General features: G+C 41.6%; 1 protein-coding gene and 1 pseudogene across 1 annotated transcript; both read right to left on the reverse strand.

Moving 5' to 3' along the window:
- Nucleotides 1–2,154: 2,154 nt before the first annotated feature.
- LOC121034519 (ubiquitin-conjugating enzyme E2 variant 1-like) lies at nt 2,155–3,295 on the reverse strand (annotated as a pseudogene).
- Nucleotides 3,296–19,265: 15,970 nt separating this feature from the next.
- IFNE (interferon epsilon) lies at nt 19,266–20,505 on the reverse strand. Its single transcript, XM_040481205.1, has one exon. It carries the CDS (start codon nt 19,890–19,892, stop codon nt 19,266–19,268), a length of 627 nt encoding a protein of 208 aa, XP_040337139.1. The 5' UTR covers nt 19,893–20,505.
- Between the last annotated feature and the right edge of the window lie 5,186 nt (nt 20,506–25,691).

Consider the following 25,691-nt stretch of genomic DNA (forward strand, 5'->3'; position numbering starts at 1 on the left):
CAGTTGAGCATCTGACTCTTGATTTCTGCTCAGGTCATAATCCCAGGGTCTTGGGATCAAGCCCTGTGTCGGGCTCCGTGCTGAGTGTGGAGCCAGCTTGAGGTTCTCTTTCTCTCTCTCTCTCTCTCACTCCCTCCCTCCCTCTCTCTCTCTCTCTCTTCCCCCCGCCCCTCTCCCCTTCTCTCTCTCTCTCTCTAAAATAAATAAAATAAATAGATATTTTGACAACTCCAAGAATGTCACCACCACTTGAGAAGCTCCAAAGATGTAGCACCAAAGATATAGCACACAGACCGGCCTCCCTTCATGCTTTGAAAACTCAGAGAACATGTGCCGACTACTAGAAAAATCTCCCAGAGTATCTTCAGCATCTACAAGTAGTGGCCTTCAAAGGCATGTCAGTTCATCTACAGTGCCTAATCACCGCCACTCTTGCCAAGATCCTGATACTCTTGATTTATTTGTAGTAATTAATTAGTTATAATAACATGCACAGGGGTGCCTGAGTGGCTCAGTTGGTTAAGTGTCCGACTTCTGCTCACGTAATGGTCTCATGGTTTGTGACTTTGAGCCCCGTGTCGGGCTCGGGGCTGACAGCTCAGAGCCTGGAACCTGCTTCAGATTCTGTGTCTCCCTCTCTCTCTGCCCCTCCCCCACTTGCACTCTGTCTCTGTCTCTCTCTCTCTCTTTTTTTTTTAGAACACAATGAATCGCTTTTATTTCGGTATGCATCCACATCTCAGCATTTAGTGGTCCTGAACAGAAAAGTGGAAAAACGCAGCAATTTGCCAGGAAGCCAAGCCCGCCAATTTCGGGGATCCGCTGTGCACACCGAGTTCTTTTTCAGTCCCTGCTGAGGACCGTGAGAAACAGCAGCACCAAAACCAAAGTGTGCACCGAATTCAAGGTTCTTTTTGTTCCAGTTGCCACATTCCAAACTAGACCCAAATGGATTGCAAGATGACCACATGAGAACCCTGTGTAAAACTTTTTCAATTTTTAAATTTTTTTTCAACGTTTTTATTTATTTTTGGGACAGAGAGAGACAGAGCATGAACGGGGGAGGGGCAGAGAGAGAGGGTGACACAGAATTGGAAACAGGCTCCAGGCTCCGAGCCACCAGCCCAGAGCCCAACGCGGGGCTCGAACTCACGGACCGCGAGATCGTGACCTGGCTGAAGTCGGACGCTTAACCGACTGCGCCACCCAGGCGCCCCAACTTTTTCAATTTTTAAAAGCAAAAGCAATTACAGGAAAAGAAAATTCATTCAGAGGGATCGTGTGTGCTTACAAGTGTCTTCTGTGGCCTTCTCCAAGTTTAACCACCAAGAACTTTGAGAGCTGGCAGGTGTGAATACCCCTGGTGACTGTTCTTTTCACTTTATCAGAACCTGAGCTAAAAAACCGCATCAGCTGACGATGACAGCAGAGGGTGGCAGGGCTGGGGACCCAATATTCATTCCCAGGCTGGTGGAGAGTGAGTAACTGTGGTTCCAAAACTAAACTAGGGAAGTCAGAGACTCTTTCCAACCTTACCTGATGGCTTCTGGCCAAAGCAAGGAAGTACGGTGGAAAGTGTTGGGTGGTGATGGTACAAAAAGGGAGTTGAGGAGGAGGAAGGAAAAAGCAGCACCCCTCAATTAAGGTGGGGGAGAAGATATGGGGAGAGCCCTAAATTCCTCACCAAAGGCCAATTTCAGAGGGGAGCAGAGGGGGTTACAATCTATGCTTCGGCCAAGGGTGGTGGTGGAAAGTTAAGAAGGGACAATGGCTTGGGGGGGGGGTGTGGTGGGGGGCATCATTTAAGACTTAAAAAAAGCAGGGGTGCAGCTGGAGCACCCACACACACCCAGCAGTAGTCCCACAGGCTGTGACCTGAAACCCTCACACCTACTCTAGCAAGCCAACCCAAGCTGAAGGGCTGTTGCAGGGAGGGAAGGGGGGAGGGAGGGAGGCAGGCAGGGAGGCAGGGGGAGGAGAAAGGGAGAAGGCAGAGACCCCAGGCCATGTTATCAGCAGCGAGGTGATTGTGTGATGTGTCTTTTCACAGTTGAGTTAGATGTGCCCCACCAGTTATGATGGGAATCAATTTAAATATACCTTCTTGATCCCCGAAGTTCAACTATGTGGACAGTGGTTACACTTGACAGGATGATTTGTTATAGCACAACTTATATATTTTAGATGGACAAAAAAATTAGTATCGTTTCCAGTATCTTAAGATAAATTGCCTTTGAATGGGAGCTTCCTTTCCAGTACTTTGAGGTCTACAAGACGTATCTAGAAAACTTACTACTGTGGAAAACGAAGACTGCTTAAATCGAATGGGAGGGGGGTAGGGGGAGGGCCTGTGGTTTTTCTTTTTGATTAATTGCTGTAACACTGTCCTTCGGGCGGCTGAGGGAGTTTCTTTTCTTTCTTTCTTTTTTTTTTTAATTTTTTTTTCAACGTTTTTATTTATTTTTGGGACAGAGAGAGACAGAGCATGGAACAGAGAGGGACACACAGAACTGGAAACAGGCTCCAGGCTCCGAGCCATCAGCCCAGAGCCTGACGCAGGGCTCGAGCTCACGGACCGCGAGATCGTGACCTGGCTGAAGTCGGACGCTTAACCGACTGCGCCACCCAGGCGCCCCCGGCTGAGGGAGTTTCATGTTTTCTTTAGACATCATTAGGTGCCGGAGCTCTTGCAGGACGACTTTGATGCTATATGAATTCTGCCATTTTGCTAGCACTGATATAGCTCTTGGGTCCACCACTCCATTAATATTAATTTTTGTTACAAATCTTACAAAGGGTAAGGTATTTAGGTGCTTCTGGGTATTTAGGTCCACATTCTATTTTAAGGCTGTATATTTGGTTTTCATAAATTGTTCTCGGAGGCCCAATTATCATCCCTGTCCATCTTGTAAGTGTCATGTCTTCGTCATCTTCTAGACCCCAGCTAACTGTGCCATCTCCTACTCCTTTCTGGCCTTCTTCCAGTTCTTCCAACAGTCGAAAGTTGCGAGGGACTTTTACTCCCGAGCCCGTGGTGGCTGCCATCTTGCGTCGCTGTCGCTCCTGTCTCTGTCTCTCTCTCTCAAAAAAAAAAAAAAAAACATTCAAAATTATAAAATGAAATGTGTCAACATTTGGATGGACGATATAATTCAGTGAACCAATAATTTCCAAATGACCAAAATCATGCAGAGGTAAAAGATTTATTGAAAGAGGGGGCACCTCGCTGGGTCTGTTGGTTAAGCATCTGACTTCGGCTCAGGTCATGATCTCACAGCTCATGAGTTCGAGCCCCGCGTCAGGTTCTATGCTGACAGCTCAGAGCCTGGAGCCTGCTTGGGATTCTGTGTCTTCCTCTCTCTTTGCCCCTTCCCCACTTGTGTACGTGCGCTCTCTCTCTCTCTCTCTCTCTCTCTCTCAAAAAACAAAACAAAACAAAACACAAAAAACAAAACACATGCACATAAAAAAAATACAAAGGGGGAAAAAAGCTTATTAGACAGCAACAGAAACAAATTACTAACGGGAAAATTCATTCGCTGTATTTCTTATCTCAGGGATTCTCTCTAAAGAAAATCCTGCATTTGTGTGATTGATTGTTTTTCCTGCGTGCTAAGGATGATATATTGTATAGAAAGGGAAGCAGAACTGGAACGGGGCTAAAGCAAACCACTGGGCTTTTATACTGGACAGGAGGGAACATTTTGGGCGAAGAGGTAGGAAGAATGGATCCAGGAGACCAAGGGCATGCTGGGCGTGCTCACCTGTGCCCTGGGCAGGAGATCCAGCACCCAAGGGTGAAGAACCCTATGTTTATCTTTTTCCTTGAACTAAAATAAGGTGACCTTCCAAGGTTGGTGTTGATACATACAGAATGTAAGATATTTCTTGAGGTACATTTGTAATTATTAGCTCAAAGAAGGTGTATGCATGTAGGCAGAGGGGATGACAGAAAAAAATGGGGTAAACTTTAAGCCTGGTGGAAGAAGTAAAATTTGCAAGGATTGTAAATTATGAGTTAATGCTGACTTATTTATTTATTTATTTATTTATTTTTAATGTTTATTTATTTTGGGGACAGAGAGAGACAGAGCATGAATGGGGGAGGGGCAGAGAGAGAGGGAGACACAGAACCGGAAGCAGGCTCCAGGCTCTGAGCCCTCAGCCCAGAGCCTGACGCGGGGCTCGAACTCACGGACCGCGAGATTGTGACCTGAGCTGAAGCCGGACGCTTAACTGACTGAGCCACCCAGGCGCCCCAATGCTGACTTTTTTAAATTAAAATTCACACAGAGCACATTTCTGGTTGATGACTGAATTTTGATTTAAAGAATATTTTGATTTCTGAGTCTTACACTTTCCCCATGTAATAAGATAAAGTAGATGAGTCAATAGTGATTATACTTTCCTTCTCCCCAGCCTCCTTGTCCATACTCCCCAAGCTGTTGACTGGATTTTGGCTGAAATAAGTCAAAGAATGATAAGACCCCATTTTTATTGTAACAGTTTTGGGAACATGGTCCAGTAAACAGTTGCATATGCTTTTAGAGACAAGAGCTAGAAAAGGAGACTATGCATAATAAAACAGCACAGCCTGAGTCACAGACCTGGGGAGCTCTCATCTGATGTACATCGATCTTATTCTGATATTGCTTCTTATTTAAACTATTCCTTTGGTCATATCCACAAAAGAAAGATGGGAATATGTTCAGACAAGCTGAGATTTTAGGAAGCACTACAAAATAGCACACGTGTTTATAGCCACATCCATCCTAAGTGAGAAAATGCTTCGTATAGGAGAACAACCTGCAGAAAGAAGGTGCTGGAGAATAGGGGATGTAGTCATGGCCATCTGACTGTGCAGATGGTCAACAAATAACCTTGGCTGAAACGTGTGGAGCACTGGGAGAATCTGGGTTCACTGATCCAGAAGCTATTCTGTGTCATTCACACATGTGTGCTTGCGTGTGTGTGTGTGTGTGAACTAGATGAAACCTACTGAGCTAAAGTGGCAAAGATCCTAGAGTCTTCAAGGAAATAGTGTACAAAAAGTACTTAGAATACTAAGACTTTGTCAGCTTTATTTGTGTTTGGGTATGTTACATGGTTCCTTTTTCCTGCCTTTGAAAAATGTTACTTTCTTAAGGCTTGAAGATATGGTACTCTTTAGAAAATGGCATGGAGAAGACTCTATTGAATTCCACCGTTGGTTGTGAATGCTTAAAATCGAGTTGAAATGTCGTAGTTCTGAAAACTTTTGAATGACGTAATGGGCAAAACAATGGAAATCTGAAATACAGTGAGATCAAGTTATTTCCACTCTGATTATTTGATGATGTATATACATCAAGTTTTCCAGGCTGTTTTTCATTTTTGGTTTGTTTTCCTTTTAAGGGGAGAATTTCACAAAGTTTCCACCTGATAGCAATTTTCCCGGAATGTATGTAGGCAGGGATTTTCAATTCAAACCACTAGAGGACAGAATAGTATCAGTCACTAGAGAGGCTGCTCAGTGTGTCAATAAAAAACAAAGTAATTCTAGGTATTCATACGTCTTACTGCATCTGGTTAATTAATGTAGCACCAGGCTATGTTCATCCTTAACGACCACAGCTAATGCTTTGTTGTTGTTGTCATTGTTGTTGTCTTTTGTTTTTACCAGCATTCAGCCATTCAAATATGCTTCTTACTTCTTAGCAAAGTGATACCAGGTGATAAAGTTATTAAAATCAGGATGGGAATAATTACCCCCAATTCCCTTAAAAGCCAATTATATTGGATGGTGTGATGCAGTCAGATTAGACAGTAAATAACAACACAGAACTGGTGTTAGGCTGACATCATCATTTTAAAGCCTGCCTTTCCCCTTTGTTTTGCATTATTTATTTATTCTAGATTCCCATAAATATATTTGCTATTTAAATAAAATGACAGTTGGAACATTTTTGTACACATTGTTTATAAGCTAGTTATCACAATCAATAATGTGATCAGTAACATGGGTTTTCAAACCAACTTGTGAAAATTAATAAAAAGAAACCTCAATAAAATGGAGTCAGGAGGTTGGGCAGGGGGAACACTCCTGCCTTGCCAGCCCTACCAATCAAAGTCAGTTGCGAATCCAACCGGAAGACATGGGCCTTGCCAGCCAATATTACTTTACTATTGGCAATAGTCCAGCCAGTGAGAGACAGTCACAATTCAGCCAATGGGAAGCCACTATACTTTGACCTCCTAGTTTACTCCAATGGACTTTTTGTTTATAACAGCTACCCTCCCCAGCAACCCCACTCTCCCACTTTTCTCTATAAAAGAACATTTCCTCTTTTTTTTTCCAAACTTGTCTACTGTTTTGCTATACCTTGCTGTGCCTGATTGCAATTCTGTGCTATTCCCAAACAAACCCATCGATTGCTGGCAAAAATTTAGCAGTTTTATTTAAAAAAAATTTTTTTTTTTAACGTTTTATTTATTTTTGCGACAGAGAGAGACAGAGCATGAACGGGGGAGGGGCAGAGAGAGAGGGAGACACAGAATCGGAAGCAGGCTCCAGGCTCCGAGCCATCAGCCCAGAGTCTGATGCGGGGCTCGAACTCACGAACCGCGAGATCGTGACCTGAGCTGAAGTGGGACGCCCAACCGACTGAGCCACCCAGGTGCCCCTAACAGTTTTATTTTTTAAGGCTAACAAACTACTGGCAAAAATTCAGAACAATCTATTCCTATTTAACATGAGTCTGGATGCAGGTGAATATTCTTTACCCAAGTGAATTTAATGGCTATTACAGTATTCTATAAAATGGAGGGCCCATTGTTTATTTATCTAATCCTTTATAATAGCACATTATTATGGCTATTCTTTCTGCAGGTTGTTCTCCTATGTGAAGCGTTTTCTCACTTAGGATGGATGTGGCTATAAACACATGTGCTATTTCGTAGTGTTTCCTAAAATCTCAGCTTGTCTGAACATATTCCCATCTTTCTTTTGTGGCTATGACCAAAGGAATAGTTTAAATAAGAAGCAATATCAGAATAAGATCGATGTACATCAGATGAGAGCAATCATCTTTTATATAAATAATGCCGCAATAAAAAATTGGGCACACATTTGGACAGGTGTAGTTCTGTAATATAAATATCTAGAACTGCATTTTCTGGGTTCAGTGGTTCAAAAATTTTGGTAGATTTTACCAAATTAATCGCCCATGTTTGAGAATTATACACCTCTACTGTGTATAGGTATGTGCTCTTACCCCAATCATCACCAAACCATCTTGTTTATCGGATTTTTTATTTATATAAATGATCGCCAGGGAGGCTGGTTTTTTGATATATGTATATTATCTACTTGTAGCTCTATCTGTTTTTGTAATTGGCACTGAGTTATTAAACTTTTCTGAGTCCTTTTTATATTGAAAATGTTAGCATCAATCATATGTTTAAAGATTTTTTTTCGTACATCTTTAAATTTCTTGATAGTTCTTTATCGGGCCGACTTAAAAAAAATCACATATTAAAATGTGTTGTTCTTTTCTTTTCTGGCCTTGGGTTTTCATATCACTCAGAAGAACTTTCCCATCTGAAGATTAAAAAATATTTTCAAATTTTATTTTGATTTCATTATTTTTTTAATTTGAGCCAAGGAGGGGCAGAGGGAGAGAGAGAATCTTAAGGGGCTCCACACCCAGCACCGACCCCAATGTGGGGCTTGATCTCACAACTGTGAGATCATGACGTGAGCCGAAATCAAGAGTCAGACGCCTAACTGACTGAGCCACCAGGGCACCCCTAACACTTTTTACATACATGGTTTTTTCCCTTGTATTTAACAGGGTTTTTTTCCTTTCATATATTTATACCCATAACCGTTCAGTGACTTAGCAACTTTTATTGTACTCACGTAACAGCTGGGTGGTCTTAGAGAGGCAGTGACATGCTCCTGGCCACAGAGCCCTGTATGTCAAAGCTGCTATCGAAACCCAGATGATCTCCCTTTACAGCCAACCTGCTCATTTCCTTTTATCCCTTAAACATCAAATTTCATTTTGCGTATTATGGGAGATTTGAAATCTCATTTTTTTTTGTCCCAAAGAGACTATTTTCCCAACAACGTTAATTGAATCAGTCAACCTTTCCTTATTTATTTCGAAAACAACCATTATTCTATTATCAGTCCTCATTTATACGTATCTGCCAGGGATCGTAAAGCAATTGTATTTGTTTTTGTTCCAGTATCAACTTTAAAAATTCCAATTTCTAAAATTGTTTTTAAGTAGAGGTTACATATGTGTCAACAAAAAAAAATACCGTTTTTTTCCAAGATATATGAAAATTCAATTCAAATTATTATCGGAAAGCGTAACTCCTTCCCAGGCTCTTCCATCTGGATTCTGCTCACCCATCCTGCACCCTATTCCCCCAGCCTCTGCACCGTGGAACCCCTTAGGATTCTCCTTTTACCTCTCTAAATCTAAATTTGAAGAGGGGATCTCTCCTCAAATCGTCTCTAACTACATGGAATGTTTGCCTTTTTTCTGATCCCTGCCCCTGCTCTGCTGGATCCATTCTTCTATCCATCTCACAATTATTTTCTTCCTATATATTATAAAAATTGCTTTCTATTGTTTTCTGGAGATCATTCCACTTCTGCATCACTTTCTACACTTTTATATATGCATATAATGGAGCATGACAAAAGACCCCCAGACCAAGCAGAGAGAGGCACAATCTTCCTTACAGGGTACCTGAGAGGAAGAAGCTGTGAATACACATGCGTTTGCTTTTTGTTTTGCTCCTATGAATATTTCAATGCGTGTGACGATCGCTTGTATAATATATTTATTTTTTATTTTTATTTTTAAAAAATTTTTTTTCAACGTTTATTTATTTTTGGGACAGAGAGAGACAGAGCATGAACGGGGAAGGGGCAGAGAGAGAGGGAGACACAGAATCGGAAACAGGCTCCAGGCTCTGAGCCATCAGCCCAGAGCCCGACGCGGGGCTCGAACTCACAGACCGTGAGATCGTGACCTGGCTGAAGTCGGACGCTTAACCGACTGCGCCACCCAGGCGCCCCATGTATAATATATTTAAATACAAAACCAAATCAGGACTTAAGAGTTGATGAGGGAGGAGGGTGTAGGGGGTCTCCTGATGATTCTGACCCACAGGCACCATGGAATGGCACTGCTCAGGATGCTTGAGGAAAGATAGCAACATCTTGGTTCCCTTGTGTTCAGAGGACGTGGCATGGGCCCCAGTTTCTGTGGCTCGATCTCTGCTCTTGAGAACAGATCCTCTGAGTGTTAGATCCTCTGAGTTAGCATTAATAAGTATCACTTTTCAACCCAGGGGCTACCAAACCATATCGCTTGTGTGGGCACCGGATATGTTCAACATTTCCACATGGAGAGACGCTGCGTCGCCTTCTTCGTTTCCTCAATTTTCCTTATTCTCTAAACTTTTCAGCAGGTTTTTTCATGGAAAGATAGCACCTGCTGATTTCACCCTGACATCCTCCCAGGCCAGGGGCTGTATTCTTTTGCTTTCAACAGAGAGGCTTATTCCTTGGGAAATTCTCTTAATTCCCACTGTTAGTGCCTCACTGCTCAGGAGGGGAACTTCTTTTTTCTCCTCCCCCCGCCCCTACTACGGCCACCTGTTGATGAAGCCCGGGGAGGAGTTGCTCCATCCGGGTCTCGTCCCTAATAACAGGAGATCCTCTGTGCCGCGAGGCTGAAAACCTGCTGGCACCTCACGTGAAGGATACGATGGCTTGGTCTTTTGTCAGTGCCTGGCTCTCTTCCATCAGCTACTGAGGGACTCGGAAGGTCCCTCCTATTCTCTGGGAGTGACAGAAGCAAAATTCTCATTTGGTACAGAAGTGTTAAGACCCCCTTCCTGTCCAAATCCTACCCTCAAGTCTGAACCCCGCCCAGGAAGCAAGTGGGGCTGGAGCAGAGTTAGGACCCAGGTAGGGGTGTATCTATCTCTCGAAAAACATGTTTTTATTGGGTCTGAGTTTCACAGTTTATTGGATGTATATCCAGCATTTGTTTCATCATCTGAATTGCCTCAACATATGTACATACTGTATTTTATTTTACATTTTTTCTTAAGTAGGGAAGATACCTAATTTGAGCCTAAAATAGCACTGCCTTTGGATTCACACCAGCAGGCGTTTGCGTCAGGGGTCTTAGAGTGGGCTCACATTTACATTAGATGACAAGGAACATCCTAAGAAGAACCCATTCTGAGGAAGAAGAAAGTTAATTCACAACCTGGTCCAATTCTCATTACCCAGCTTGAGAATAGAAAGTCAATTCTGATAAAGCCATGATGATGACACCAGGATCACCCTTGGCCTCACCCGAAAATGCTGTATCTAAATGATGTGAAAGAGAAGGACAGTTGGTGTTTTATTGTTCTTGTTGTATTCGTTTATTTTTAATATGTCAGGCATTTGTTGCACACAGCAACCTGAGAGAGATGCTTTAGGGAAAGAAATCTTTCCTCCAGAACTGAGCCTTCTACCCATGTGTGTATAATGCGCATGTAGTTTTTGATGTCTAAGGCCTCAGATATGGGCCCAAGTGGTCCAAGGAACTTTGCGTCTGGAACTTAGAGATGAATCTGCTGGGGGGATCTCTAACATCCTTTCTGCACAGGACCCTTGATTGTGTATCTTCTGAGACAATCTCCCTGTAGAAGGCTACGGCTGAAACCCTAAAATATCCGAACACCTCTCTTTGCCCTTCTAATTTCAACTCATGATAGAAATCCACCCAGCCAGGGGCGCCTGGGTGGCTCGGTCGGTGAGCGTCTGACTTGGGCTCAGGTCATGATCTCACGGTCGGTGAGTTCGAGCCCCGTGTCGGGCTCTGTGCTGACAGCTCAGAGCCTGGAGCCTGTTTCGGATTCTGTGTCTCCCTCTCTCTGCCCCCTCCCCTGTTCATGCCCTGTCTCTCTCTGTCTCAAAAATAAATAGATGTTAAAAAAAAAAAAAAAAAGAAATCCGCCCAGCCAGAGGGATTTTGAGGACAATTTTGTTGGTTTATTTATTTCAGTTCCTGAAACCCACCCACCCACAGAGAATGCATCCTCTTTCTCCCCCAACCCTCAGTAGGCACAAATGGGTCCTTCAAGGTATTTCTCGTGTAATCCCATAATTTGCTCTGGAAATATGCTTTTTTTCGTCCCAGTTCCATTGAGCATCTTTCCTTCCTCCCAAGGAATGAGAATAAATGAGGAGCTGTTACTACACAAATTCCACTATACTGAATAATATACCAGCTAAGAATCCAATTTTTAGCGCTCTCAAACTAACTCCCTTTTGATCATAAATATTTTTATCCACATTGATAACCGCTTTGTTCATCTGGCATGAGCCCAAATGAATTTCTGTTATTTGGAATAATTAAAGTCTCTCCCAGGGAAATATTTTATTTATTACAAGGCGAATACGGAAACTTGGAATAAATTTCACTACAACAAGGCACACTTAGATCTCTTATGTAGAAAAAGTCACATGATTTATGGGTCAAGGGTAACCTTGTTCTTTGTTCTCCTCCAACCTTGCTCCACCCTTCCCAACAGGTACACATCTCCACCTTCAGTGACTAAAACGTGTCTGACCAGGTTTCTATACTTCCAAGAAGATGGATTCTTCTCGCATTGAAGGTAAAACCATGGGACCATTTTTGTGCTATGATCATTTCCCTGCATCACTGTAATGTGACTCTGGCTACTTGTCTCTAGATACTACATGCTGGCTATCTTCTGCTTACCCATAATATTTCAAGTGTACAAGCCAAAGAAATAAGGACATTTTCCATCAAATCTCTACTAATAGTGGGTGGAAAACTAATTCACCACTTTGGACAGTAACAAGACAAGTGCTTTTTGAATACAACAATGGGAGGAGTGCTACACTCCATACAACTATAAAAGTGAGCCATTTACACTATTTTCATGTATTGTTTTATGTATATCTGCTATATTCAGTGTTTCTTAAACTGCACCAAAAATAGGAAACACTCAAGTTGGTGTCAGTGGTTTCTATATTACTCGGCGGTTGAAAGTGTTGAAAATGGTCACTGGCAGACAGCGACTGAAGGGCCATGAAGAGCGGGTTCAGGAAAGGATTTTTCTCAGGTGAGCAGAACAATTAGTTGGGAGAGGGGCTCCCACCGGCACTTCTGTCCTACATGTCATGTCTTATTGTGCTCTTACCATACAAGGATAAAAACCACCCTGTCATTAGAGAAAGAAAGATACTTCATTTTTTAGTGCACGAAGTCGCTTACCCAAGTTGTCCATCCCGGAAGAGTAGAGAAACTGAAAAACAAAAGTAAGAATATAACCTCTTAGCAGACACATAAACAAGACTTCTTATCTGTAGGTAGAGTGTCTCCTTACGTGTATAACTGGCCATGACGATATGGTACTTATCTCTCTCTTTCTCTCTCTTTGTTAATGCTGCATTTAAAAAATTTTATTTATTTATTTTTATTTGAGAGAGAGAGAGCACACACAAGCAGGGGAGAGGGGCAGAGGGAGAGACAGAGATAATCCCAAGCAGGCCCTGCACTGAGCACAGAGCCTGATGAAGGGCTCCATCCCGTGACCCTGGGGTCATGATCTGAGCCAAAATCAAGAGTCAGACACTCAACCAACTGAGCCACCCTGGTGCCCCCCCCCCCTCTGTTAATGCTGCACTTTAAATTGCCTTACTCATTCAGTATTTAGATTGTCCCTTTATGTGTTCAGGAGTGTGCTAGGCAAAGAGTTCAGAAGCCATTTCCCCACCATGAAGTAGGTCATACCTTAGTTGAGAGAGTACTAACCCATCATTGTACAGTGTGGTCTGGGACGTGATAAAAGTTGTGCTCTGGAGGGGCAGATAGATTTAGACAGATTGGACTCTGAGGGCTTTCTGTGAAAAATTTTAAGGAGTCATAAAGAGCAAGAATGAGATATTAGCACATATTAGGAAGCGAATCTGTACACAGCCAAGGCAATAGAATGTGAGTTTGGGTTTTCTGTGGCCCCAGATAGAAGGTCTGTGTGTTATGCTTTCGGAGGTCAGGTGCTGAGAAAGCAGACTCTGAGACAAAAAGTGCCATGTGAGGAGTTTAGTAGGGAGTGCTACGGGCTCAACGCATGTGAGAAGAGCAGGCAGGACGAGGAACGGAGGAAAACCCGAGCTGCTGTGCAGTCACAGTGTGGCTTTGGTCAAAACCCGGTGGAGGAAGGGGCTCTGAGACTGCAATGACCCTTCAGGGGTGGAGTGAGGGGTCTGAGCCTTTATCCCTCCACATCCAGTCCTTGAATAGAGGGGAGAAAACTGGGGCTAAATGACTCATTTCAGCCAAAGGCAATTCCAAGAATGACTCCCAAGTCTCTGTATTTACCAAACATCTACATTTCTCAACAGAAGAGATTACTGAACCGTCTGCCATCTTCCACCTTGGAATCCTCTGTCTTTCACAAGTTTGATTTCCCTGTGTTCACACCATAATCTGCATCCAATCGGATATTGTTATGGTTGCAGTTTTGATGTCACACGATCATAGGCATGAGGAACACACACGGTTACAGAAACAAAATTTGGGTTGGATCATCTTCCTGAAGAGACAGTTACTGTCACCTGGCATATTAGAGTCTTTACATCCAGCTTCTTTAAGAAGGAGAAAGACCATTGAATCTGTTGCTGTGAAAAGGCAGTGATAGAAAAAAGAAAAAAAAAAAACTATCCTTACCAACTATCTCCCACTTGAGAGGCTCACTTCTCTCTAGGTATTATGGGAAAATATGAGATCAGTAACCTCAAAGAGACCATGTCTTCAGCTGTTAACAGTCTACCAAGGCTATCAAGAAACAGAGGCATGGGCTGTAATGTGGAGTCCGAGGACCAAAAGCATCAAAATCATCTAGAAATTGTTAGAAATGCAAATACTCAGTCCCCACTGTAAGACTTAGTGGATCAGAAACACTGGGGTGAAGCCATGCCCCCTGTATTTTAACAAGCCCTCCAGATGACTCTGATACACACTGGAGATGGGACTTCATTTAGTGCAGGTGATAAGTATCTTGAGCCAAATCTCTACAAGAAGCCATATTTAGGGGAGCCTGGGTGGTGCAGTCAGTGGGGCATCCGACTTCAGCTCAGGTCATGATCTCACGGTTTGTGAGTTCAAGTCCCACGTTGGGCTCTGGGCTGACTGTGTGGAGCCTGCTTGGGATTCTCTCTCTCCCCCTCCCTCTGCCCCTCTCCTGCTCATATGTGCTCCCTCTCTCAAAATAAATAAAGTTTAATAAAAGAAAATAATATTCAAAAATATGAGAATGGAAATTCTATTACCCAGATAGTACTGCTGTGAACATTTTAGCGCAATTCTTTTCAGACATTTTACAATCATTTTTATTTATAGAAATTATGATGGTACTAGTTATTTTGTAACCTGCTTTTTGATTTAATAATCTATTTAGCTCATACATGTATATGTGACAAGGATAACTCAGATGACCCAGCCTATGAGTACAAATGAGCTTATCTTTACTCTGAGCCCCCAACCTTGTCTCTTCAAAATCAATGTACAGAAATCAGTTGCATTCTTATACACTAATAATGAAGCAACAGAAAGACAAATAAAGAAACTGATCCCATTCACAATTGCACCAAGAAGCATAAAATACCTAGGAATAAACCTAACCAAAGATGTAAAAGATCTGTATGCTGAAAACTATAGAAAGCTTATGAAGGAAATTGAAGAAGATATAAAGAAATGGAAAAACATTCCATGCTCATGGATTGGAAGAATAAATACTGTTAAAATGTCAATACTACCCAAAGCTATCTACACATTCAATCCCAATCAAAATTGCACCAGCATTCTTCTCGAAGCTAGAACAAGCAATCCTAAAATTTGTATGGAACCACAAAAGGCCCCAAATAGCCAAAGTAATTTTGAAGAAGAAGACCAAAGCAGGAGGCATCACAATCCCAGACTTTAGCCTCTACTACAAAGCTGTCATCATCAAGACAGCATGGTATTGGCACAAAAACAGACACATAGACCAATGGAATAGAATAGAAACCCCAGAACTAGACCCACAAATGTATGGCCAACTCATCTTTGACAAAGCAGGAAAGAACATCCAATGGAAAAAAGATAGTCTCTTTAACAAATGGTGCTGGGAGAACTGGACAGCAACATGCAGAAGGTTGAAACTAGACCACTTTCTCACACCATTCACAAAAACAAACTCAAAATGGATAAAGGACCTGAATGTGAGACAGGAAACCATCAAAACCCTAGAGGAGAAAGCAGGAAAAGACCTCTCTGACCTCAGCCGCAGGAATTTCTTACTTGACACGTCCCCAAAGGCAAGGGAATTAAGAGCAAAAATAAACTATTGGGACCTCATGAAGATAAAAAGCTTCTGCACTGCAAAGGAAACAATCAACCAAACTAAAAGGCAACCAACGGAATGGGAAAAGATATTTGCAAATGACATATCAGACAAAGGGCTAGTATCCAAAATCTATAAAGAGCTCACCAAACTCCACACCCGAAAAACAAATAATCCAGTGAAGAAATGGGCAGAAAACATGAATAGACACTTCTCTAAAGACGACATCCAGATGGCCAACAGGCACATGAAAAGATGCTCAACGTCGCTCCTCATCAGGGAAATACAAATCAAAACCACACTGAGATACCACCTTGTGCCAGAAAGAGTGGCTAAAATGAACAAACCAGAAGCCTATAGATGCTGGCGAGGATGTGGAGAAACGGGAACCCTCTTGCACTGTTGGTGGGAATGCAAACTGGTGCAGCCGCTCTGGAAAACAGTGCGGAGGTTCCTCAAAAAATTAAAAATAGATCTACCCTATGACCCAGCAGTAGCACTGCTAAGAATTTACCCAAGGGATACACGAGTGCTGATGCATAGGGGCACTTGTACCCCAGTGTTTATAGCAGCACTCTCAACAATAGCCAGATTATGGAAAGAGCCTAAAGGTCCATCAACTGATGAATGGATAAAGAAATTGTGGTTTATATATACAATGGAGTACTACGTGGCAATGAGAAAGAATGAAATCTGGCCCTTTGTAGCAACATGGATGGAACTGGAGAGTGTGATGCTAAGTGAAATAAGCCATACAGAGAAAGACAGATACCATATGGTTTCACTCTTATGTGGATCTTGAGAAACTTAACAGAAACCCATGGGGGAGGGGAAGGAAAAAAAAAAAAGAGGTTAGAGTGGAAGAGATCCAAAGCATAAGAGACTCTTAAAAACTGAGAACAAACTGAGGGTTGATGGGGGGGTGGGAGAGAGGGGAGGGTGGGTGATGGGTATTGAGGAGGGCACCTTTTGGGATGAGCACTGGGTGTTGTATGGGAACCAATTTGACAATAAATTTCATATTTAAAAAATAAAAATAAAAAAAAAATAAAAGCTCACACAAAAAAATAAAATATGTATCTTCCTCAATATCTCCAAGTTTAGAACTCTGGTTTTAAAATTTTAAGAGAGCACACATATTTAAAAGCAAGCAATGTTTATTTTGTATGAAGCAGTTAAGACAGTAATACAAGTAGGATGTCAACCTAATAAAGCTGAATGTTTGGGGAAACATTAGCATGTACAGTATTGCTTTTAGCTTCTAGATAGGAGTACATATTAACTGCCGTAAATTTCTACTTGGCCTCTTCTCCATTCTGTTCTCTTCAGTTCTTAGGAAAGAAATATCCAGGGGGAGAAAATGTTCTTTCTCTAATTCAAGACTGCGGACAGTATGTGAACTTGAATAAGGAAAGCCAGGAGCAAATTGTTGTCATGCTTGTTATCATTATTATTTCGCAGAGATCTTGCACAATGCCATTCGGGTTTGTGGGGTCTAGAACAGAGTGCACTCTTTTGAGTCAGACAGATCTGGTGGAGAATCTCTGCTCTGGCATATACTGGCTCCGTGACTTGCTACATTACTTTGAGCAAGTTACTTCACCTTTAAAGTCTTGTTATTCTCATTTCAGAAAAGAATATATTATAGAAACTATCTTGCTAGGTTAACTTGAGGATCGAATAATGTGTTAAATGAAGGATTTGCTTCTGAAAACTTCCTGGTTTAAAGAAAACAAAAATTCTACTGATCATGTGAAGCAAATGACCTGTATTTGCAGTCAAGTGTGGTAAATGCCTCTCCTCTCTCCACCTCCCTACCTCTAGGTGAACTTGAAGGTACACAGGGGTTGAAAGGTGACGTTGACCAAGACTGCCTCTGCTTCTCTGCCCTTTTCCTCTCTGGCAGTTGGCCCTGCCTCAGACTCAGGAGCCTATTCAGCTCATCCTCCTTCCTCTGAAGCCAAATCCGAAAGCACAGGCCAACAACGAATACGCTTACTAACACTAATTAAACCGAAATGAAATGTGTTTTGTTCTTCAGCAAGTTTTCACATTAAGTGATAGATTTCATCTCGAATTGTACAATGAGTCAAAAACGGAGCATGACGTAAAGTGGCAGAATTAGCCCCAGAATTTTGGACCATGGCTCTGCTTCTTACATTGGGTGAAGGTCACTGTGGCCGTGGGAAAGCCACCAAGTCTCAACTGAACTTCAGTTTCTCTGGCCCCGCATTTGTTCCATCATGGTTTCGGGAAGCTCCCGGCTGGAAGAGCTGGAATCCCTTCATCCCTAGCAGCTCTCATGAGTGGAAACCCCCTCCCTTGGTTGGCACGAGTGCCCTTCTGTGCAACCCTCCTCCTCCTCCTGGCCACTCCCCTCCCCTCCAGGGGAAGGCTGGAGCAGTCCTGTTTCTTCTACCCTTCAACTAACACTTCCTTTCGCCAGCAAGACTCCTTCATGCGTATTTCTAAGAACTCTGACTTGTTAGGTACATTTTCATTTATTGTTTTAATTTGTAATGTTCACACGATTAAAAATACAAAAATATGCTGGAAAACCTCCCTCCCCCTGCTTCTTCCCCTAGTCTCGTTTCCCCAAAACACAAGTTATCATCGTAATTTATTCTTATATATTCTTTATTTGTTCATGCACAAGTTAGGTCAGATAGAAAATTTGTTTTACATTTTATTAAAAAAAATTTTTTTAATGTTTATTTATTTCTGAGAGACAGACAGAGACAGAGTGCGAGCAGGGGAGGGGCAGACAGAGAGGGAGACACAGAATCTGAAGCAGGCTCCAGGCTCTGAGCTGTCAGCACAGAGCCCGACGTGGGGCTCGAACTCACGAACCGCAAGATCATGACCTGAGCCAAAGTCGGCCTAACCGAGTGAGCCACCCAGGCGCCCCTTGTTTTACATTTTAATGTCAAATACAGCATTTTATACACACTGTTCTGCATCTTGCCTATTTTTTTACTTTTTTCTTTCAGTATAGGAAGAGCATCCTCACTCTGTTCTCCAGCTGGGTGGTGTTCCTTTGTGTGACTATACTTCAACTGTCTCAAACTAAAAGAATTTGAGTGGTTTCCTGTCTTTTGATATTATAAATAATGCTGCAGTGAACAGTATTGTATGCACGCCATCAGACACATATGCAAGCATTTTTATAAGATCAATTTCAAATTTATGGCTCAAAGATGGTAATTGTAACAGATATCAATATATTGCCTCTACAGCGATCCTACCAATTTCCAGTGCTCTGGCAAATTATAGGAGCATCCCTCTCCAAAATCTCCACAAAAGTGTGGGCCTTCAGCTGTTATGAATGGCATGCTGTTCACTTTTAATTTGTATTTTTTATCATTATAAGTGACGTTGAACCTGTTTTCATGCATTTGTTTTCCCTCTGCAATCTGCTGTTCATGACCTTTGGCCATATTTCTATTGTGTCACCTGTAACAGATATTCAGTGTGTATTGACATTTTCAAGTCTGGCAATGCACATTATTCCTTGTACTTCTTAATGTTTCTACCAATTTCTGGCAAAGAAATCATTGGAAATGGATGTGGTAAGTTAAGAAATTAGTTCGGTGGAGACATACCTCATTTACTTTGAGGAAAATAAACCCATTTGAAGAACCAAGTATGAAATACTGATGAATCTATTTTATCTCATGAAAATTTAAGATGAATGGAAAATACAAAGTGACATTACAAAACAAAGACCATTGTAGTCACTATGCATAATCTTAAAGGACAGGTAAATATACATATATCTACACACACGAAACCAAAGCAATTAATGACAAGAAGAAATAATAGTCTCTGGAACAGTCCTCCCGCCCCTCCACCTACCCTATGCTTCTAAAGTCTGCCCTTGGCTCATGCTCCACATTCTTCAAGGAATGCATTCCTCGTTTGCTTATCTTTCTTATCAGCTGGAGTGCAAAGAAGAGACACCGGTTGATTTCTACTCGAACAATGGTCCAGGCACAGCTGCTGTACTCTTGGCTTTCCAGGTAATCATGGATCCTTTGGAAGTACATTTTAATCTGTAACCTAACGTTCTCACTCCCCAAGATGCAGCTGTCCTGCTCTGCTTCCGGGCCTGTGAGTTCTTCTAGGTATTCCAGCTGTTGATGAAGCTCAGTGAGGAACTTCTCCACGTGGCTTTCCTCCCAACCATCTGAAGAAGTATTTGCCCTGAAGAGGTTGAAGATCTGCTGAAGCATCTCGTGAAGAATGGCCAGTGCTTGTCCTTTCTGGTACTGGCGAAGATTCACAGACCGCTGGGGAAGCAGGAAGTTTTTCCTGTGTGGCAGACACTGCTGAATTGATGAGCTTTGCAATGTACTCAAGAGTTTTAAACTCTCTCTGTTTACTCTTTGTTGGAAGAGAGCCAGTTTCAACTCTAGGGAGAAGATAGTAGAAGAGGCCAACAGCACCGACACAATTTCAAAGAAATGCTTGTTAATCATGGTGAAGGTCAAATATGCCACTTATCTCCGGGCAGACTTAGTTAGGAAAGCTCCAACTTTAGTGAATGTTTGCCTTTCATGCAGCTCAGATTGTTCTGGAAGGTGTTCTCTTTTGTTGGTTTTGTTTTCTGATGCTGTCATTACTCCGAGATTACATACTGGGTTTTCTGGTTCCCTTTTCATAGTGTTTATGGGACATTTCCTCCACTTTCCCCATTGTGTTGGCTGTTTAACGAAGTAACCAAAAGAACTTGTTTCATTGTATGTGTTCCTTGGATAATTACAGACTAGTCACCCAATATGATTTTCTATTACTCTTATTATGTATTAGATACAAAGTTTCACTCAACACAATATGCTTTCTAAATATTTAGTCAAGCTTATTAAAGTTCTTTTATTGAGAGTATTTTTTTAAAGGAGTACTCTTTCATGGAGTAATATTTATCAGAGGCTTAGCAGCACCTATAGCGTGCTTGGACGGGGCGGGGGCAGGGAATTAAAATCTATACAGACTACTAAATTTAAAAACTCAAGTAGAACTGTAAATTTGTGCAAATGCTTGAGCAAATTAACCTTAAAATATGTATGAGCAATCTAAAATTGTTTTTTAATGTTTATTCATTATTTATTTTTGAGAGAGAGTGAGAGAGAGAGCAGGTGAGGAGCAGAGAGAGAATCCCAAGCAGGCTCCTCACTGTCAGCACAGAGCCTGACATGGGGCTCCAACTCCCAAACCATGAAATCATGACCTGAGCAGAAACCAAGAGTCGGACGCTCAACAGACTGAGGCACCCAGGCATCCCAAATTGTTTTATATCTTACTAAAGTAGTTCAATATCTAAGTTTCTAACCTATGAAAGTAATGTGAATGAGAAAAAAATTAGCAAAAGAAGGTCATTATAAAGTTATTACAACTGCAGAATATTAGCAATGGCTTATAGGTCCAATAATAGGGAAATGGTTAAATAAATGTTGGTATATCCATATAATTAAATGCCATGTAATCATTATAAATGATAAAGTTATATGTGAAAACGTTGGGCAGTTGGCTGATGTACATTCCCTAGGGTACCACTAACTATGGTAAACCAAAGCTACCCTCTTTACATTAATAATGCCTCTTGAATTACAAATACCCAGTTCCACATTTTAAGTCTTCCCAAATATGCCCTCAATCTACCTTACCAATCTTATCTCCCACTGTTGCTCCAAATATAAGGTAAGGGAAACTGAATTCCAGATAAAGTTAATGACTCACTATTTCCTTAATACACCTAGCAGAGGTGTGTGTGTGTGTGTCTTCTCTCTCAGAAATATCACCCATGGTGTTACCTCCTTCACCTCTAATATGTGTCTGTGTAAGGACTAAAGGTTACTTCTTTAGGATGTAGATTTCTTTTACGAAGCTATAATCTGTCTTCTGGATCCTCACAGCATTGTATACCTTTTTAAAAACACTTTTCTTGTTCTGTCTTATGCATGGCTATATATTTTTGTCACATTTACATTTATGTGAGTATGTAAGTATGATTAATGTCATATAGCAGGGTTATATTTAACCATGTTGCTATTTGTTTTCTAATTGTTCATATGGTTTTTTTCCTTCTTTTGGATTGATTACAAAACATGATTCCATTTTATCTCCACTATTGGTTTATTAGCTATACCACTTTATTTTTATAGTAGTTTCTCTAGGGTGTAAAATATATGTCTTTGGGGTGCCTGGGTGGCTCAGTTGGTTAAGCATCTGACTCTTGATTTCAGCTCAGGTCATGGTCAGTTTGTGGGATCGAGCACCATGTGGGACTTTGTGCTGATAGTGTGGAGCCTGCTTGGGATTCTCTCTCCCTCTCTCTCTGCCCCTCCCATGCTCGTGTGCTTTCTCTCTTTCTCAAAATAGATTTAAAAACTTAAAAAATATTAAAATATATATCTTTATTTAGCATATTACAATTTACTTTCAAATAATAATACACATGACTTAAAGGATATCACAATATACTCTTCTCCATCCACTCATCCTTTGTGCTCTAGTTGTTATACATTTTCATGTGTTTTAAACCCCACAAACATTGATACTATATTTATTTTAAATAGTCAATTATATATTTTAAAGAGATTTTTTAAATGAGGAAACCTTTCTTCTATATTTACTCATTATCATACATTTACCAACATACCATTTCTGGTGCTGTTCATTTCCTTTCAGTAGATCTAAATTTCTATTTGCTATCATTTTTCTTGAATAACTATCATTATTCTTAAATCCTTTAATAATTCTTGTATCTCAGTTCTGCTGGTGACAAATTCTCTTGGCTTTTTGTTTGTCTGAAAAAGCATTTTGCCTTCAGTTTGAACATACGTTTTTGCTGAGTATAGAATTCTAAGTTGAGATAGTTTTTCCCTCAGTACTGTAAAGGTGTTGTTCCATTGTCTTTTGGCTTGCACAATTTCTTTTTTTTTTTTTAATTTTTTTTTCAACGTTTATTTATTTTGGGGACAGAGAGAGACAGAGCATGAACGGGGGAGGAGCAGAGAGAGAGGGAGACACAGAATCGGAAACAGGCTCCAGGCTCTGAGCCATCAGCCCAGAGCCCGACGCGGGGCTCGAACTCACGGACCGCGAGATCGTGACCTGGCTGAAGTCGGACGCTTAACCGACTGCACCACCCAGGCGCCCCTGGCTTGCACAATTTCTGAAGAGAAGACTGCTGTCATCTTAATTTTATTTCTTTTGCATAATATGTCTTCTCTTTCCCCAACTGCTTTTAAGGTTTTCTCTGTACCATTATATTTCAGCAATTTGATGATAATGCGCCTTGATGCAATTTTCTTCTGGTATCTTCTATTACGAGTTTCCTAAGCTTTTTGAATCTGTGAGTTTATAATTTTTTAAAATTTACTTATTTTTGAGAGGGAGACACAGAGCATGAGCAGGGAGGAGGCAGAGGCAGAGAGACACAGATCCAAAGCAGGCTCTAGGCTCTGAGCTCTCAGCACAGAGCCCGATGCAGGGCTCAAACTCACGAACCGCGAGATCATGACCTGAGCTGAAGTTGGGCGCTTAACCCACTGAGCCACCCAGGCGCCCCGATAATTTTAATTAAATTGGGAAAAGTTTCAGGCCTTATTTTTTTCAACATTTTTTATCTCCTTCTGGGACTTTAAGTACAGATATATCAGACCATCCAGTATGATCATACAGGCCACTGATGTTTTGTTCGTTTAGCTTTTTCTCTTTTATTTTTGATCATTTCTATGGCGATGTCTTCAGGTTCAGCGATAATTTCTTCTGCTTTATCTTATCTGAATGTTAATCCCATCTAGTATATTTATCACTTTAGGTAGTATATTTCTCATCTCTAGAAGTTTATTTTGTTCCTTTTTGATATCTTTCATTTCTTTCCTCATCATATTCATCTTTTCTCCTATCTTCCTGAGCTTATGTGGTTTATTTATGATAGGTGTTTAAGCTTCCTTCTCTGCTAATTCTGTCATTTGTGTCATTTCTGGGCCTTGTTTCATGATTATCTTTTCTACTGCTTATGGGTCCTATTTTCCTGTTTCTTTGTATGCCTGATGGCTTTTGGCTGGATTCAGAACATTCTAAGTTCTACATCATGGGTACTGGATTTGTTAAGCCCTACATATACGCCAGGCTTTGTTTTAGGACATAGTTGAATTACTTGGAATCTGTTTGTTTGGGGCTTGTTTTTAAACTTTGGTAGCATGGATGGAGCAGACTTTGTAGTATAGGGTAATGTCATCTCACTACCAAGGGACCATCCTTATAAGGACTCTACTCACTGTTCCCTGTACTAGGAAGTCTTTGCACTCTGGCTGATGGAAGCAGGAGATGTTCCCAGCCCTGTGTCCACCCTGGGGATAGTTGGCTCATTCCTTTTTAAAAAATATTTATTTATTTTGGGGAGAGCACAAGCAGGGGAGGGTCAGTGAGAGGGGGACAGAGGATCCAAAGTGGGTTCTACAATGAAAGGTTGACGGCAGTGAGCCTGACGTGGAGCTCGAACTCAGGAACAGTGAGATCATGACCTGAGCCAAAGTCTGACGCTCAGCCCACTGAGCCACCCAAGCACCGAGGCCGATTCCTTCCTGAGTATTCTTTCCCCAGTCTTGAGATTCTAAGTGACATGGACACTAGGTATTCTTAACAAAAAGTTGTGTGTGCAGGGCACGTGGGTCGCTCAGTTGGTTAAGCGTCTGATTTCGGCTCAGGTCGTGATCTCGCGGTTCGTGAGTTCGAGCCCCGCGTCGGGCTCTGTCCTGACAGCTCAGAGCCTGGAGCCTGCTTCAGATTCTGTGTCTCCCTCTCTCTCTGCCCCTCCCCCACTCACGTTCTGTCTCTTTCTCTCTCAAAAATGAGTAAAAAACATTAAAAAAAAAGAGTCGTGTGTGTGCATGTGCATGTGTACATGCACTTGAGTGTGTGCCTATACACATGCATGTGCATGTAGAGGGTCACGAACAACATATGAAGCCCATGAAATGGCAAAGCCTAGTGTGTGGGTCCCTTTCGTCTAAATCTAAGGATGGTATTAAGGGAATCTACTGCCAGCTTATAATACTTGAGAGAAAAACAGTGGAAAAGTATGACAATGAAAAAAAAGTGCTAAGTCTTAAGTATCACTGATTAAGACAAAGTGTTTGAAAAAAAATAGAATAGGGGCGCCTGGGTGGCTCAGTGGGTTAAGCATCCAACTTTGGCTCAGGTCATGATCTCACAGTCCATGAGTTTGAGCCCCACGTCAGGCTCTGTGCTGACAGCTTGGAGCCTGGAGCCTGCTTCAGATTCTGTGTCTTCCTCTCTCTGACCCTCCCCCGTTCATGCTCTGTCTCTCTCTGTCTCAAAAATAAATAAACATAAAGAAAATTTAAAAAAAGAAAGAAAAAATAGAATAAACTAACAGTGGCAATCTATCTTTCACTAGAATGGACTTTGTAAGTGGTTTTTAAATTTGCTCAAATATACATTTTTATCTATTCACCTTTTTCCCCACGAATTTATTTAACATTATTGTCAATCTAAAAAACATTGATGCTGCAAAAAAAAAAAAAAAAACCTCGTGATTACCTCTCTGTGTTCAAAACATACCACAATAGCTCATTAGTAAGAAAGGCATTAAATTTTTTTAATGTTTATTTATTTTTGAGGGATAGAGACAGAGCAGAAGCAGGGGAGGGGCAGAGAGAGAAGGAGACACAGAATCTGAAGCAGGCTCCAGGCTCCAAGCTGTCAGCATAGAACCCGGTGCAGGGCTCGAGCCCACTAACCGTGAGATCATGACCTGAGCTTAAGTCCAGAACACTTAACCAACTGAGCCACCCAGGCGCCCCTGTAAGAAAAGCATTTTACATTTAACCAAAAGATGGCAGCATAACATCAATTACTTAGAGCCTGGTCTCATCTTGCACTGTTGGCAAGAGAAATCCAAAAGTTCATGGCACCTAGTGGTCTAATAATGTGTGGTCAGCAACACATTATTACTTTGACAAAATGAATAGTTCCCATAATGCATAAGATCATTAATTACTCTAAGTCATATGAAGATACCTGCTGGTTAGTATTATGAAGTCTTTCCCTTTTCTTGCCTTGATCGCTTTAATGGACACTTGTTGCTTCCTGACTATTCACAGACATCACTTCTCCCTTTTCTAAGGGCTGTTGGTTAGCACAACCCGACTTCTCTGCATGCTCTTGGGTCTTGTGCTTCTGGCCAGAGTCCCCATCTGATACATCTAGCCCTCATCCAGGCTACTCACTACCTCACTTTCCCTGGA

Source organism: Herpailurus yagouaroundi, unplaced genomic scaffold (genome assembly GCF_014898765.1).
Source record: "Herpailurus yagouaroundi ecotype Mexico unplaced genomic scaffold, PumYag 160, whole genome shotgun sequence".
In the NCBI taxonomy this organism is placed as follows: Eukaryota; Metazoa; Chordata; class Mammalia; order Carnivora; family Felidae; genus Herpailurus; species Herpailurus yagouaroundi.